At 40.6% G+C, this 17,010-nt stretch overlaps 1 protein-coding gene across 1 annotated transcript in view; it reads left to right on the forward strand.

Moving 5' to 3' along the window:
* COX10 (cytochrome c oxidase assembly factor heme A:farnesyltransferase COX10) overlaps window positions 1–17,010 on the forward strand; it is a 95,857-nt gene that overhangs the window by 48,295 nt on the left and 30,552 nt on the right. The window contains exon 5 of the mRNA XM_071452618.1: window positions 13,556–13,626. Coding sequence (XP_071308719.1) covers window positions 13,556–13,626 — 71 coding nt within the window. The remainder of the gene's footprint in view (window positions 1–13,555; window positions 13,627–17,010) is intronic.

The raw sequence follows: 17,010 nt of genomic DNA on the forward strand, positions 1-17,010 counted from the left end.
GTGAGTGCTGGGATGGGTGAAACACGATGTGCATGAACTCGCCTTTGCTGGGCAGGAGCAGGAGCAGCTCCCGGTGTGCCGCTGCCAGTTGAGCTGACCTGCCCCTGCCAGTTTGTATTGAGATAAAACCCAAGTCCCTTGTAATCTGATGTTACCCTAGAAATAGAGATGTGTGACATTAAGGAAATAAAAGCTGGGAATGCATAGCGGAATTACTTTTTGTCCTCTGGATAGGAAGGCAAAGCCTGGCTGTGGCAATTCTGCAAATCTGTCACCATGGACTGTGCCCAGTATGGAAACCCAGTCAAGAAAAGAGTTGGAACCCCACAGGGGTGAGACGGAGCTGCATTGCCAACTTTGCTGGTTCATACTTGGTTTGATTTTGTGCTGCTTTCCTGTAGTACTGTGGCTTGGTGATGGTGGAAATACCAGTGCTCTGTGTTCAGAGAGTTCTGTGTTCATTTTTCTGTGTTGAGAGAGTTTCAGGGAAAGTGCAGATACACATCTGCACTCCTGGTCCCACTTGCCTTTTTTCCTCTCCTAAAAGGGTATCTTCTGTAAAATGCAGATCATAATCTACTTATTTGTGGGGAGGACAAGAGGATACAACAAAATTAAATGATGGTGGTTTTTTGTCTTTGCCTTATTTTGAACAGTGTAGCAGGAGAAACAGCCCTTCTAAAATATATAGAGATGGTGAGGCTCTGGCACATGCTTCCCAGAGAGCTTCCCAGGAAGTGTCCAAGGCTGGGTTGGTTGAGGCTTGGAGCAACCTTGTCTAGAGGTAGGTGTCCCTGCCCATGGTGAGGTGTTGGAACAAGATGGGCTTTAAGGTTCTTTCTAAACCATGCTATGAGTCTACAATTCTGTATCTGTAAATATGATTTGTTTTTCAGTCTATAACTTCTTGGAGCAACATTATCTTTCTTTAATCAAAAGCTGTGTTTGCTAAGAACCAAGTGGTGTTGGGCAAGGGGATGGTTGACTAAGGTGAAGTTTGACTGAAGTACTCTGGAATGAGAGGAGAAACACCTCAAGGAAGGGCTCAGAGCTTGACTAGGTCTTTCTGTGGCATCTCAGTATTTGCAGGTCATCCTGCCTCTCCCTCTCCTCTTTCTCTCCTCTCTTTTCCTCTTCTCTTTTATCAGATCTCAGTGCCAGATTATCTCCCTGCCAGCTTTTAGAAGTTCGGCTTAGTGGTCAGCAGTTTGTCTGCTAATAGGCACAACTGTTCTCCATCATGGCTGTCTGAGCAAAACATCTGGAAATGTGGGAATTCAAAAGAAATATCGCTGGTGAAACCCAACAGAGAAAACCTGTGCAGGTTTGGAGAGGAAGCTGCCAAGCTATAAATATTTATATACTAAATGCATATGCTGGTGTGTAAATGAAGTGCTTGTAAAGCCTATGAGCAATCTTCTAAACCTGCCTTGGGTATGGTTTAGTTTAGAAAATATATTTTAAACCTTTATTTGTATGAGCATATGTTTAGACAGACACTGCCAAGGAGTGTGACAGCAGTGGGTGCCCAGCGTTCCCCTGGGACAAGACACGTGGTGCAAACTTCCTTTTTCCTCATGGCAGTTTTTGTTTTTCTAGTTGCTGGTCCTGGGATCGCAATTGGAGCTATTTTGTAATTTCTGATTGTTTTTCAAAACTGGAATTTTTTTACATAGTGAAAGTGAGTTTACCCCAACTTTTCAGACAAGTGCCTAAGGATAGAGCTAATAAAAAAATCGTATTTACTAAATCACACAATTCTGTCAGTTGTTTTCATGATTTGTTCAGTGTTTAAATGATTTGTAAAATGCACTTAGATGTCTGTCTAATTTTAATACTTCAGTTAAGTAAGTAGATGGGCTTAACATTACCTTCTGCAGCAGTTTTGGTAATATAAATATCTGTGTCCAGATATTTATAATTTTCAATGATTATTTTAATTCTTCCCCAGTATAACATACAGATACAGTAACCATGTGCTTTGATCATTTTATTTCATGCTTCCTCGATAAATCATAGTTCATAAGGAAATGAATGTTGCAATTCATTTCACCACTTCATATTTAATGATTATCATGTAAGAGCATCTTGGGACTTGTCTACACAGGAACTACAACATAATTAAATGGGGGAATACATTTAAGGACTTGCCTACATAGGAAAATTCATTTGAGTTTTAATATGATGTGAATTTTTAAGCATATTGTTTTTTTCTTGGGATGTATTTTATGGGTATTCTTATTTTGGAGTAAGAACTTCTTGTTACAAGCTTGTTTTGGAATTGCAAAGCTAGTATTTCTCACACACTTTCCTCACTGAAGAACTTGAAATCTGGTCAAAAGTAGGTATTTCACCATGTATTTTTGGTTGTAGAAGTATGGCAATATTTATTTGAGTTTCAGTTTGTAATGTTGGTGGGTTTTTTTTTTAATTTTGAGAGTTTCCATTGGAGCAAACAATTTGATTTTGCAGTTCTTTTTTCAGAGGACCTAATAGCTTTTTATATTTTGATTTTTGTAAATTTTCCTTCTTCATAGGTGCATATATGTGTTGGGTGGCACCTCATATGGATCTGAGTTTGGGGATAAGCAAATTAAATTCTTTGTTTTATTGTCTACTTGCCAGCAATGATCAGTGTAACCTTGATACTGGACTTCCAGTGCTTTGTTTTCTTCTTCTTACGCAGAATCTCAGGATGGTTTGGGTTGGAATGCACCATAAATCTCATCCAGTTTTACCCCCTGCCATGGTGGGGGACACCTTCCACTATCTCAGGTTGCTCCAAGCCCCATCCAACCTGGCCTGGGACACTTTCAGGGATAGGGTAGCTACAACTTCTCTGGGCAACCTGTGCCAGGGCCTCCTCACCCTCACAGAGAAGGATTTTTTCCTAATATCCCAGGTGAGCCTGCCCTCTGGCAGTGGGAAGCCATTTCCCCTTGTCCTGTCACTCCATGTCCATGGATGAAGTCCCTGTCTTTCTTTATGGATGTATCCTTACTTGCCTAAATAAAAAGTCTGATCCAGGGTGAGATACTATAATGCACTTCCATTACCACAAAAAGATTTTTCATGATTCTGGGTTTAGTTTCATGGAAAGTGAACACAATGTCCAAAACTCCCATGGTGCAGTCTGGCTTTAATGCCTTGCACAAAGTGCCTCAGTAAAGTGTCCTGCTGAATCCAAAAGTTTTTTTTTCCTTTTTTTCTTGTGATTGAACAAAGCACTAGTCCCAACTATTCAGCTTTAGCAAGACCTGTGTAGTCAAAGCTTCCACATGCCTGTGGTGGCACCAACAGGAAGGAGTTGGAAATACTCCCCCCAGAAGCTCTTGGATGGATGGATGGATACTGGCACCCAGGGGAAATCAGGCCACTGAGGTGCAAGGTTGGTTGGTTTTTTTCCCAATAGATACTCAGAAAACTTTATATTGGACTAACACTTAGCAAACAAAGGTGACATTTGAGGCACCTGGAAGACAAACCTGACAAGAATGGCATTTCCTTGTCAATATTAAAAACTGCTGGGAGTTCACTGCTCTGGTAATATCCATGGCATGAGCTTCAGGAGCCTGAGCCCTTTGGCTGGGCAGGGAGTTCCTGCTTTAATAACCCTTTTCTTGTGTGCAGTTTTGGACACTTGCTTTGATGTGGAAAAGTGCTGCTGTAACAGCACTCGTGAGCAAGAAGCTGCAGTGAGGCTGAAGGGAGCAAAAGCTACCCCTGGTTCATGTGGAAAGCACTAATTTATTCCAACATATTGATGCTCATGCAGTGCTTAGAACAAGTCTTGCTTATATGTCATTATGTTTCTTATTATGCTTATATTTTAAGAATGGCCTTCTAAGATAGAGAGAGTTATCCTATTTTGTCCATATCTTTGACTGCCTTTTGGCAAAAATCCTCGTGTTGCCAGAAGTCAAATTAAAACTAATGATGTTTAAATTTGTAAGGCTTTTGAAAGGATCGCTGGCACAAAATAAATAAATAAATTTACGCAAGTGAATAGGTCATTATACCTTAAAAAGAGGGGAGGTAATTTGATTTGGTTTCTTAATTGGTTTGCTAAATTAATAGTGTGTGGAATGCCTCTTAGTAAGATGACTCAGAACTATTTATTTTTCAACTCCTCTTTTCAGATTGATGGGTGTGTTATCTTAGCACTTGAGAGATGCAAGCAGTACTGGAATGACAAACATTTCTCGACAGCTTTAGAAAGATGGATGGTGTGATGACCCTGCAACAGGTTTGGGTGTTTGTGCTTTCCAGTGGATCATTGTGAGACTCTTGCTTCACTTTCATTCTTAATGAGAGGGGAAGGAAAAGTGAGATCTAATTATGGGTTTGAGATGTCTTTTGTAATCTGACTTCTCAGTGTACATGTTTGTCATCCAGCCCTCAACAGAAGAGCATAGTGATGGTCATCCCCAGTTCATGGTCCCAGTTGGTGAATTTTGCTTTTAGAAAAGAAGATAGGTACTGGATTTTACTGCAAAGCTGGTGCTAAGCGATTAGCTACACCTTGGATATTTGTTATTGTATTGTTATTGCATTGTTACTTTATTTGGCAGTTCTACACATTCTGCATAAAATCATTACCAAAACAAACCTATTATAGGTAAAATCCTTGGGCTTGACCAGGATCTTTATATCTCTTCCATGTCTTATGATCTGCAGAGTTGTGATAGCCTTAGGAGGAGGGAGAATGCCTTGAAAATACAACACGGTGGTCTGCCACATCAACTATCTGTGAAATTATAAGAGAAAAAATACATTATTAATATATTGATAGCTTTCTGGTAAGTTCTATACAGATGGAAGAGAGTGATTTCCTTTAATTTGCTTTATTACCAAGATTTAAAACTAAATGAAACCATTGTCATACAAATGAAGTTACAACATTGCACTCATCAATGTGCCTGTGATATTCTCCCCTAACAATTAAAACTCTTCAGTGTATTAGAAACTGGTCTTCTTTTGGATCTGGGAGCACACAGTGGAGGGAAGCAATGAGGCTAGTGCAGTGTAAATCCTGAAATGCCCCTCAGAGCTCCTTTGCTCTCTTTTTAGATCAGAGAGCAGATCAGATTTAGAGCAACAGGAGAAAGTTTGGTTTAAATTTTGTTGTAAACTCTCTCCTATAGGCTTGATCGATTCCTTAAGTGTGCTGTATATAAAAATATGACTTGAAGTTCTCCTTGATATCACCTCCTAATATTTAAAAGTAGTAATTACTGAGGAATTATCTTATTAGTAGGTTTGAGCTGTGGGTAAGTGGAGCAGGTCAGCTCTGTGACATTTGGACAATGTTGGCATGCTGCATTGCTCAGGCACATCAGTAAAGGCCTATGCTACTTCACAGCCTGGTTCACATTTCTAAACTTTTTTACTGATTCTGTTGCAGCATTCCTTCATTTCATCCATTGTGGGGTTTGGGGCTTTGAGGTTTTTAATATTTTGGCCAGAAGGAGCTGTAGATTTTCATTTTGCTAAATATGGCCAGGCCAAAGCAAATTCTCTTTCACTGATGCCAGGAACTTCAAGTATAAAAATTATTTATTTCTGAAACGAAAAGATACTTTGAACAAGCAGTTTATGTGTTTGCATCTACTGAAATAACCTCTGCCTCCCCAAAAGCAGGCAAGCCTGCTGCTGTATGTACAATGCTACTTTTGTCTGTCTTGTAAGAAGAAAAGCCTCACTAATAGGATGTGTCAGCCATGAGCAGTTAAAACCGACACATCTCCGTGTCATATAAGAGAGAAGTTTATGGATTAATATTCAGATTCCTGACAGGAAGCACATTGTGATGGATTAGTATTCTTATCATTTGAGTGACAATTTTAAAAAAGCTACTTAAAATGACCTGGATCTGGGACACATGGGTTGGAGCCAGGAGATGTGTGGAACTGATTTAAATCTCTCCTTCCAACTTCCCTGCTCGAATCTCCTGGGCAAGAGCAGAGCACAGTGTGGATGCTTGATTTTTTAGCTCTCTAGTAGTCACAGGGGACTGAAAGCAGCTGATACTGATGGTCTGGAGGACTCTTGAGTGATCTGCTCCTTCTACATTTGCCCTGTCTAAATCCAGGAGCTCAGGATCCTACTGTGTAGTTACTAGTAGAAATAAGGTCTTTGCAGCTCCTGCCTCTGCTCTCACTCCTCTGGAGGAGATTTGTGTCTCCTGGTTGACTCGGGATCTCCTGCTTGACTTAAGCACTGCATTGAGCAGCAGAAATGCTTCCCCAAGAGTTCCTCAGTAACAACTTTATTCCACCACAGGAATTTGTCTAAGCCATCTTCAGTATCAGATTTTATCTGCAGTGTTGCTCAAAGCAGCTGCACTGTGTCCAGAGGACCTGGCCTGGTGTATTTTAGGACATATAGTAACTTAAACCAGATACTGACCTTGTGCAATACCTATCTTCAGCAAAGAGATTGTTATTTGAAGTTTTGTTTGTTTTTTAAATTATACCTTGCACTCATGGCATGCAGACATTGTGACTAATATGATTTAATGCAAAAGAATCTCTTGAAGAAAATGTCTTTGCAAAGTGATTCAGGGGGATATTTTGGTAAGGCATAAAGGTGGTATTTTTTTTTGACCCTAATAACGGTTCCTAAAGTACATAGTAATAAAATAGTTCCTGAAGACAGCATGTTACAGATGTCACATGCTTCTGACATCTATTTAGTGATAACAATTCTTCATTAAAAACTTGTAGGGGTAGGCAACAGATGTGGGGTGATCAGAGCTCAGTTGTGGAAGTGTTTGTGGGGAGGTGAAGTTTTTCATTTTATTCCAGAGCAGCACAACACAGATAAATGTTGAAACCCATTTTTTAGCACTTTTCATTTTAAGTTGAAAAGGGAGAGCCCGACAGCAACAAAATCCGAAATAATGGGAAGATATTCAGTGCAGCGTGTCCTGCACTTGGAAATTGCCTCCCTTAATCAAGAAGGCAAAAAGCATCAATGGGCAAGTGTCCTCCTGGCAGAGGGGCTCAAGAAATGCTTGGAGAAAGGAGCTTTGTTTGTGGATCCATTAATTGCGTGCTAAATAAAAAGGACTTGATGGTGGTAAATGTATAATATTATTAGGCTTTAGCAGCTGGCCAGAAAGCAGTATTCCTTCCCATGGAGGTTGTTTCTCCAATGTGGATCACATGAGGTGAAGCCTTACTGCGTATCCAGCTTTCATTTCCCCTGAAGCCATGGCTGGCCTCCATGAGGCCTTGGGAATACACTAGTTAGGTGGCTCACAAAGTCAGCAGTTTTCAAGATGGAACAGCTTATAAAGGCCTGCTTTTATTTTTAATAGTTCATTTTTGTTACGCTATCTTCCTAGCAAAAAACGATTTTAATGAGAAGAGCCAGGCTCATCGGTGGTCACCTGACCTGCTTCTCATTTACTAAACCAGGAGATTCATGTCATTTCTCCCATTTCAAGCTTTGGACATCAGGTGCATTGAAAAAATTAGGTTAAATGAACTAGTTTTTCATGCACTGGTACTAGAAAACTTGATTCGAAGATGAAGACAAGAAAAATTTTTTATATGGAGTAAAGCAGATAAAGAATTTTGGTCCAAATGCCATGTTATTTAAATTACTGTTAATTTCTAGCTCCTTGCAGTAAGCTTGGACAGCAGGCCTGGGGTCTTTCCTTCTGTCCTCACTGCTCTTCCTCAAGTGAGTGCTACAAGCACATCCACACCTGCAGCGCCCCTGGTTTCTGCAGCTGGGCTTCCCTGGTTACCAGCAGTGTATTTCAGGATGTGTCCATCATCCTCTCCTCTGTCCTGACCCCTCATCACTGTGACAAGCCCCACAGATGCAGCAGTGTTAGGAACATGTTGCTGTGACACTCCACATTATCACAGCCGTGAGCTTTTCAAGCTCCCTGTAATGGCACTTGTGGTATCAGCAAAGGATGTTGTTTGGCCAAAGTGCTGAGGAAGAGGCCCAAGCTGCAAGAGCTCAGTGACCACTTGTTTTGTTGGTCGGAGCCACTAAAAGGATTTGGATGAGCTGAAAACAAACATGGAGCACTGTGTCAGGCATGCGGCAGCTCCAGCCACTGTTGCCAGTTAAGGGTACTGAAATACTAAATGCCCATGTAAAGCCTAAAATGCCCAATTCTGGGTACAGTGTCTCTGGGAATCCTTGGAAAGCTACACTTGTGAATGGTCAAGAGAATAACAGCATCACCTCTTGAGCACTCAAAAGCAGAGCTGGCATGACAGGTTGTTAGTCTGACAGGTCATACAGGTGTATACCAGTAAGTCTGCCTTCTCCATCCTGAAAAATCCTCAAAAGTCACAAGTATCAACATTTTCTTAGCAATTTCCTCCTGTTGTATTCCCTGTACAGAGCAACGGGCTTTTAAATGCTGGGTAATAATAGGAATGTGTCTTTTGTGTGGAGAAAAAAACCAAACAAACAACTGTGTCAGATCGTTTATGTGGCAGACCTTTCCAGTTTTGTGGGACATGACAGTCTGGGGTTTAGCTGCCCTCCTCTGTGAGTAAGATTGTTCAGGCTTGCATTGATCCTGTTTTTAATTAGAATCCTCTTTGAGATGGAAAATATCAGAGCAGATCTATAGTAAGACTGGGAACTTCACTGCCAGAGGGTTTTTAGATACAGCCTTGGAAAAAAAAAAGAAAAAAAGCTATTTCTAATCCTTAAAATATTTGCCTTGCTTTATTTTCATATCTTGAAGACAAACAGGTGCTGTGTGCCCTTTATGATTCTCAAATATACAATCTCCAAGCCAGCAGTCTCCAAAGCCTTCCCTTGTTTGTACAATTAGGGTGGGATTTTCAGAATCACTCAGTGTTGGTCTGTCTCTGCTCTCATTGAAGTCAAACTGCCATTGACTTCAGTGAGAATCGTGTTAGATCAGCACAAGTGCTTTTGAAAATCCTTCCCTCCACTTTTTTTTTTAGTCACATCTGTGTACAATTGAGTAAAAAGACTTCTGTAATATGCTTTAATTATTCTTTGTTGTTTTCATATAAAAGTGATTGAAAAGAAACCAGAAGGAAACCTATAATAATCTTGACTTTGATCTTATTTACCATGAATTATATGTTATGTTTTTCTTCTCCATTTATGTAATTATATATTACTTTATGACAATGTAAGATAAATCACTGAAAACACGAGGAATAGAAATAATTAGGTAATACAGAGAGGAAGAACAGTCTCAGAGGAAAGTACTTGACGCTTCGTGGTTTGGTGGGTTTCCAGTGTTGCTTGAAGCTACTTTCTTTTGGCTGAATGGGAAAAGCAGGAGACTTCATGTGAAAGGCTGGTGCTGAAACCTGCTGAATTTGGAGGCTGCATGGCCAGCTGCGAGGAATGACTTTCTGGATGTCACCTTCCCAGGAAACCGCAGGTTATTGCCCAGGTGTCCCCAGTCTGCTCTGCCATTGTGCTTTCCACACAGTTTTGGTCCACCTGCTCCTCCTTGGTTCATTCACCTTTTTGGTTTCCAGCATGTGTTTCAGTGGTGTTTCTGGTTAACTGTTTGCTCTTGGGAAATTCCAAAGAAAACCATAGAGAATCAGAGCTTTCTGTAGCTCAGGGGAATTGGGAGAACCGCAGAAACACCTAATTCAACAAGATCAATATTTGCAAGATTTGCCCTGTACAGCCTGGCTTCTACCTCTGGCTGTAGATATTCATTGAAGTGCTCTAGTGGGGCATCCAGCTGTAGTGGTTTTTATTTGTATCGTATTACTGTTTGCTTGGGTCCATAGCAAGAGTCTTTAGCTGAGGAGGAGCTTTGGCCATCGCCTATAGCTCATCTCCACCTCCCCATGTGGTACAAATCAGGGGGGATTTTGGAGACCAGCAGGAGGAGGTGACTGCTTCACTCATTAGTGCTGAAAATTTACCTGAACTGCCCTTCTGGGAGGCCTTGAAGAGAAATATGTAGATCCAGAGGGCAATTCTGTTGGCAAAGAACACATGGAAACCTCCTTGGATTCAGGGGTGGATTTACAGTGGGAGAACCTCAGAGTTACATTGAATTAAATTGTCTTCTAATAGCAAGGTTCCATTCCATCTTTAGACTCCTGGGATTATCAGTTCTGCTGTAAATACGTGTTTAGCATTAGAGTAAGATGTTATGTCAGTACATGGCATGCTGGTTGCCTGTTTCAGCTGCTGTGGTTCCACCACATGTCATTGATTAGAGCTGGGCCAGCAGCCAGGCTGGTCCTTGATACACTCGAAATCCAAAGTAGTCCATGAAAGATGTTTATTAGCTGAAGTGTGGCAGATCTGTTTGATAAACTCTATGGCATATTGTTCCTCTTAGTGTGCTCTGTTGGTGTTTTCATGTGAACGGGAGTAAAGGTGTCGGACTGTTGTAATTCAATAGATGTGATCTCTCTTGCAGGACCATGGATGGCAAATGCAGCATGTGCTCAGGGTTCCACTGGCCTAATTAACTGAAAATTGTCAGGCCACTGTCTGGGAAACTAAATTGGTGGTCTCGGTGTTCAACACCCAGAGGGAGACTCCCCAGGGAATGGTGACAGCCCAAGGCTGCCATAGCTCAAGGAGTGTTTGGACAACAATCTCAGGCACAGAGAAAGGTTCTTGGGATGTCTGTGCAGAGGCAGCAGTTGGACTTGATAATCGTTGTGGGTCCCTTCCCACTCAGGACAGTTTGTGATTCTGTGAACTGATGGAAGGAGCAGAAGTCGCCTGCAGAGGCACTGGACACACTGTCCTCTTTCACTATCAATAGTCCTGAAAGTGCCACATCAGTAATCTGCACCTGCAAGGTGTTGTTACAGAAATCTTGGCATAGTCTTAATAAAATTATTAGTCTGTGAGCCCTCCGGAAGGTCTGAGTGCTTTGCCACCTTCTGCAGGCACTGCTGGTTCCAAGAGGTAGTTTGAAATCAGGCATTCTTTAACATTTCACATATAAACAAAGTGGAAACCAGTCTAAAGAAGCTGAAGGACAGAAAGGCCATGGGAGTAAACAGCTCTGAGCAGTAATGTGACAGCTATGCTAGGAACTGTGAGATGCTTAAGATATAATTACTCTATATTAATGAGATGAGATCTGCACAAAAAGCATGATGAACCTGCCAGAGAAATAAACCACAGAGTACTGGCTAGCCTGTGTTTTTTTTTGTTTGCCATTGTCACGTTTTAAATGTTCATGCGTGCTGATTAAAATTTAGGTTAGGTTCTTGAGAGCTTTTGCCAAGTTTTGTCACTCAGGGCTTTTTAGATGGTGTAGATTTAACCTTCAGTCTGCCCTTCTCCCAGATACTGAGGGCAGTTTCCCAGATACTGAGGGCAGATAATATTCTGCCATGTCCAGCTGAACTGGTGCATTCAGACTTCCTGGGGAAAAAGCCTCTTGAGTGCTTCTAAAGTATTTATTTATCCAGGCTTCATCTTACTGAATTTACTGTTTGCTGAGACAGGCAGGACTCTGTTGGCCTGACATGAGATAATATGTTTGACTTCACTCTTTCATTCTTATGGAATGATATTTGAGATGCATGCCTTTTTTCATTTTTTCAAGAATATCAGGGGAAAATAATTTCAAATGGAGAGAGAATTTTGCTGAACATCTGGGAGCAAAATGAGGAAAGTTTGATAAATGACATCTTGCTGACATGGAATAGCAGCTAGCTCAGTGAAGGAGTCTAGGGCATTGCAAGTAAAAGGATTTTTTTAAGTTTAGTTCCATTGCAAGTATAGTGCCATGCTGTATACATGTGCTTGACAGTAACAGATTATTCAAATTGTCAGATTTAAAAAAGCAAAAAAATTCAGTCTGAAGTCATGTAGTAGTCTTAATTTCAGGAGCAGCCATGTTTGTATACAATAGACACAGACATTTTTTGACAACTTAAGTCAGCAGAGGAAATTCTTGTTCAAAATTTATATTCTGTTCAGAGGTTGATTGCTGTATTAAATATATGGAAATATTTGATACACTAAGCATGGCATCATCAGCTTATATTGATAACCCAACTGCATAAGTTTAAATTCTTACAGGTCTTTCTTGACTATTCAACTGTTCTTCATTTTAGCCATTTTGTGTCTGAGACACATTGAGTTTAAAACTTGTACATTGTTTTGATTTTTTCCATTGCACACAGATACCTTTATGTATAAGCTTAAATACTGTCAAATAAGCAAAAAGCTCTTCACCTGCACCGTTTTAAACTGGAAGTAACTCAAGGCAGTCAGACCTTTGCAAGTAGAAATAAAACCTGGGACTTACAAAAAAAAGTAATCGTAGCCCAGTGATTTTCTGGTGAACAGACTTTAGCCCTATAGAGGTTTTTTTTTCCCCTTGTATTGCTCTACCAGTCTGATGTCAGATGTCTTTTTTTCCTCCATTTACCATAATTGCCTCTGAAATACAACAATGAAACAAACCATTAGCAAAACACTGAGCTGTCGGAAGCAATCGCTTGTTTCAGATCCAAGTGAGGTACTTTACTTGATCCGAAGAAACTTGTGTCTGTATCCTATAAAGGTTCTTTGTGAAACATCCAACACTTCCAGGTTAGTGTTGAAGTTGAGAAGATCTGACCTGTCCTTCCAGCATGAGTTTTCCCATAGGCCATGTTTAAAGTCAAATTGGGTTGTGACATTAAATAACACTGTATGGTGTGTTCACTCCCTCCTGCTCCAACTGGAGGCTCAGAGCAGTTCCAGTAGCATTTTACAAGAGTTGATTGATTTTTGGGGTGGGTTATAGGTTCTGGCAAGGTAGGTGATACTGGAAAAACCTTACTATTTGTCTTTTAAAGACCAGAAGGTCTTCAAAGAACATTTGCAAGGACAATTTGTATTAATATAGAACTGTGATCTATATCATCATTTTCTGGAGAAAATGAATCCCAGGGGGCGACCTTCTGGCTTTGCACAACTCCCTGACAGGAGGGTGCAGCCAGGTGGGGATTTGGCTCTGCTGTCAGGGAACAAGGAACAGGGTGAGAGGAAATGGCCTCAACTGGTGCCGGGGGAGGTTCCAGTTGGGCATTAGGGAAAACGTCTTCATTGAAAGGCTTGTCAGGCTTTGGAAGGGGCTGCCCAGTGAAGGTGGTGGAGTCACCATACCTGGAAGTGTTCAGGAAACCTGTGGATGTGACATTTGAGAATGTGGTTTAATGGTGGACATAGTGGTGGTGCTGGTTGGACTGGATGATCCTAAAGATCTTTTCCAACCATAACAATTCCATGATTTTCATGTGTGTATGCAAATATATATCTAAAAGATGTGTCAGACTTGCTGAGAAAAGAACTTGGAATCAAACCGTACTTCAAATTAGGAACTTTTGGGGTCTTGTGCAAACTATTTTGTCCTCCAGGTGATTTTCTTTCTAAGGGGATGCCAAAAGAATCAATGAGAACTGCATAAAACCCATTTACTCTTTTCCTTGTATCCTTGAACCTTTAAAAGGAGAGACTAAAGCACCTGCAGATGCAGACAGGACATTCCATGCATGGCATGTTTTCCGGTATCCTTTCATTCTGATTCTTCCTTTCTTTTTTTTAATTACAGTTCTTTGAGGTTCCGTTTGACTCAAATATGAACAGGACTAAAAACAGACCACTGGTGCGAGGACAGATCAGGTAAGGCTATGCACACCTGCTCTGGCTAAGGAGGAATAAACCTTTTATCTATTTCCAAGTTTCTCTCCCTCTTCAGATGATGAAAAGTAGCACTTTGAGACAAAACATTTAGGAGAAATGCACTTCTTTGTTCCTTGCTATTTCTTCACGTTTATAAGTTCTGTGTGAGCAGTTTGGGCACTCACAGCTGTAAAATACTGAATTTCTCAATACAGTAGAATTTCCCTTCATATTACATAGTTCTTCATGTGTAATGACTCTGTGTATGGTGTGGCAGCATGCAGTTATGTTCCACTGATCTTTTGTTTTGTAATAGTAAATCCTAAAATTTTCCCATCTAAGAACAAACACAAAAATGTGTGTTGCTTCTACATCTTTAGCTGGTTGAAAACTCATTGTGGCATCTTAGGAAATTGATTTAAAAATTTGTTATCATAAAGTTTATCATCATCTACAAGTAAATTCCTCCCCCCACCAAAAAAGTCTTTCATTAGCATAGGAATTTCCTTTAAAAAAAGTCCTCAATTCCCTCTGTTTTCTGGATAATGTATCAGTTTAGTTTCTCAAAGGCTGTTTGGCAAATAAAAAAGCAAAGTGAAAAAGAACATCAATAAAAATCCTCTAACTTATTTGCAAACTGAAACTGAAGGCCCAATTCATAAATGATTCAACAAACAATTCTAGTATTACATTTCCATGATTTGTGCCAAAGAGTATTTATAACAAAATTATGTTTTCCCTTAGGCTTCTGTGAACAGTTGGTCCTATTTATTTCTGTGTTTTATCCATCACCTTTGGAGGACTGAAAAAAAACATGATAGATGAAACTACAAGAAAATTGAGACAAAATACTCAAGTGAACCTTGTGGGTAAATTCACTCTTGTGGTAAATATTTAGAGCGCTTCAATAAATTTGTTCTGATTTGTTCTCAAAGGTGGTGCTAATTGCAGATTTCCAAGTTAATTTTACTTAAAAGATATTTTAGAGACCACTGCAGTGAGGGCATCTTTTGAATATACAGTAAGTCAGGCTTAATTGTGTGGTTCAGGGGACTTGCACTTCTGCCTCCCTTGCATGTGGTCCTTACACTCTGGGAGAAGGAACACTTATTAGGAAGAAAAATGATGGGGGGATTTTCTTTTTATTATTATTATTTTATTTTTATCATGGTCTGCTAGCATGGCTTGCAGTGCTTCTGGAGTCAAAAATATAACTCAGAAACTTTCTGTCAACTTCTGATTCAGAGAAAGCAATTTATTTTATGTTTCCAGTGTCCTTAAAAGAACTTCACTGTCATCTGAATGCACCACAAATTGGCAAAACCGTATTTCATGGATTTTCTTACTTCCCCCCCTTTCATATTTGCTTTCACCACAAAATGGTAATGTTGGGGACATTGGGCAATCACTCATCAATCTATCTACCTGCCTGTCAACAGCTAATTTAAAGTTCTTTAGTGTCACTTCCCTTGAGTAATGCTGCTCTTGCTCCCTGCAGACCGTGGAGTACTCAGACCTTGACTGGGGTTATTTCTTCTGTAGTGTGTCAGAGGAGAATAAACCAATGCAAGTAATCTAACCTTGTTGTATTTTGCCACATATTTCTTGGTGTTCCTTGAACTCTAACCTTCCTGGCTGCTAAAATAAAACCTGTAAATGGTTATGCTAAAACCAGTCAAGACCAGGCAAGAGAGGGATGGACATACAGTACATAAGAGACTGGTGTCTTGGCTCTGGGAAACAATTCAGAAAGTTTGGGGAGTTCTTGCCCAAAAATTGTCTGACATTTCAGTGCTGACATTTTCTTCTCTTTAGCTGCTTCATTTAATGAAACATTTGCTGCTTTTTAAATTCTGCTGTGTTACAACATCTGTGCTATCCAGTGCAAACAAGACATCATTTTCTAATCCATCTTCATTTGCACTCTTTGTAAATATATTCTCTTTTTTCCTTGCTTTCCTTGCTTTTTATTTATTTGGCATAGTTGTCGTTACAGAACTGGACAGTATGGGTAGTAGTTTTTGCTCTGAGCTTAAGATCCTTTTTTAAGAGAGAAGACTGATAACTCTCCATCATGTTGGCTCTGCACCTCCTTGGAAAGGCTTTCAGTGGTGGCTTTGATGTGACTTCTGCCCACTGAAAACTGCACTGAGGCCAGTGAGAGTTTTTCTAGAGGTTGTGTCATCACAAAGAGAATTCTTACATGCTTTGTATGTTCTACAATCAAACTGGTAGCCCCAGCGAGGTTCTTGGAATTACTGGGTCACGCAGTCCCTGGATGAGCTGGTGTCTCCATTTTAAGTAAGACAATTCACAGAGGTGGCTCATTAGGAAATGTTAAGCTTTTGTAGAGAAACTATTCCCATATGTTCTGCTTTGTGGCCTCCACTTGCAGCTTCAGCCCCCAGTTTGTTCAGGGTTAAGACCAGCTGTCCATTCTAAGTGATCTTGCTTCCAACAACATTTCTCCCCTTCCCTTCTGCCAGCGGCCTTCACTTTGAGAAAACACAAGTCCCTCTCAGAGGTTAATTTCTCTGCGTACACATTCATGTGGTTCCCAAACCCCCACATGTCACCCTTTTCTGTGAATTGCTGAGGACTGGAAGTTTCCTTTGGCATTAATGAGGAACATCAGTAGCTTTCAGAGAAAGGCTCTGTGGCCCAGGCTGCACTTTGAGGTGTGGACATCTGGCTGGAGACAGTACTGTTCTCTTACTGGTGATGTTTAAGAAGTGTCTCAGTTGGGCAGCTTTGACCTGTCCATCATTCCCTGTGAGCCAGGAGCCAGTTTTGCAAAGATCTCTGGAAGTATGAGGCTTTTCCTCCATTCTTTGTGAAGTCTCTATATTGCATCGTCTTGATGGCCAAGAATTACTTAGTGGCTCAGTGTGCCCCTGCTTTATATTTTATGTGTTTGGGCTGGACAATCCATAAAGGCAATGGCACAGATGGTTTCTGCAGAGCTGGGGCTGCTGAATGTAGGGACTAGAGCATATTTACCTTATTTGCCAGTCCCCACCTCTGGTGCTTCCAGGGAATCTTCTGACACTGTTGGGAGATCTGTGACAAACAACACAGATAGTTCATTGACTCCTTGCTTTACAATGTTCTGTTTAATTTGTAAGTCTCTGAAAAAAATGTTCCCTTTGAGCCATGAGATGTAACCATCCTTATTCTCTATTCAGAGAATAATCACAGACATCCTGTTGCAAAAACAACAGGAGTAGACCCAAACACAGTGTGCCACTGAGTGCCATCCATCATCCTGCCTGCCCACATCTTCCTCCCTCCTCTGACCCTTCAAGTCTTGTTTGGAAATGCGAACAGCTTGAAATGTTCTTTATACTTGGACTGCAGTGTTAAACTCATTGAGCATATTTGTGT

This window comes from Agelaius tricolor, unplaced genomic scaffold (assembly GCF_023055355.1).
Source record: "Agelaius tricolor isolate 1412-34295 unplaced genomic scaffold, bAgeTri1.0.p SCAF_35, whole genome shotgun sequence".
NCBI lineage: Eukaryota > Metazoa > Chordata > Aves > Passeriformes > Icteridae > Agelaius > Agelaius tricolor.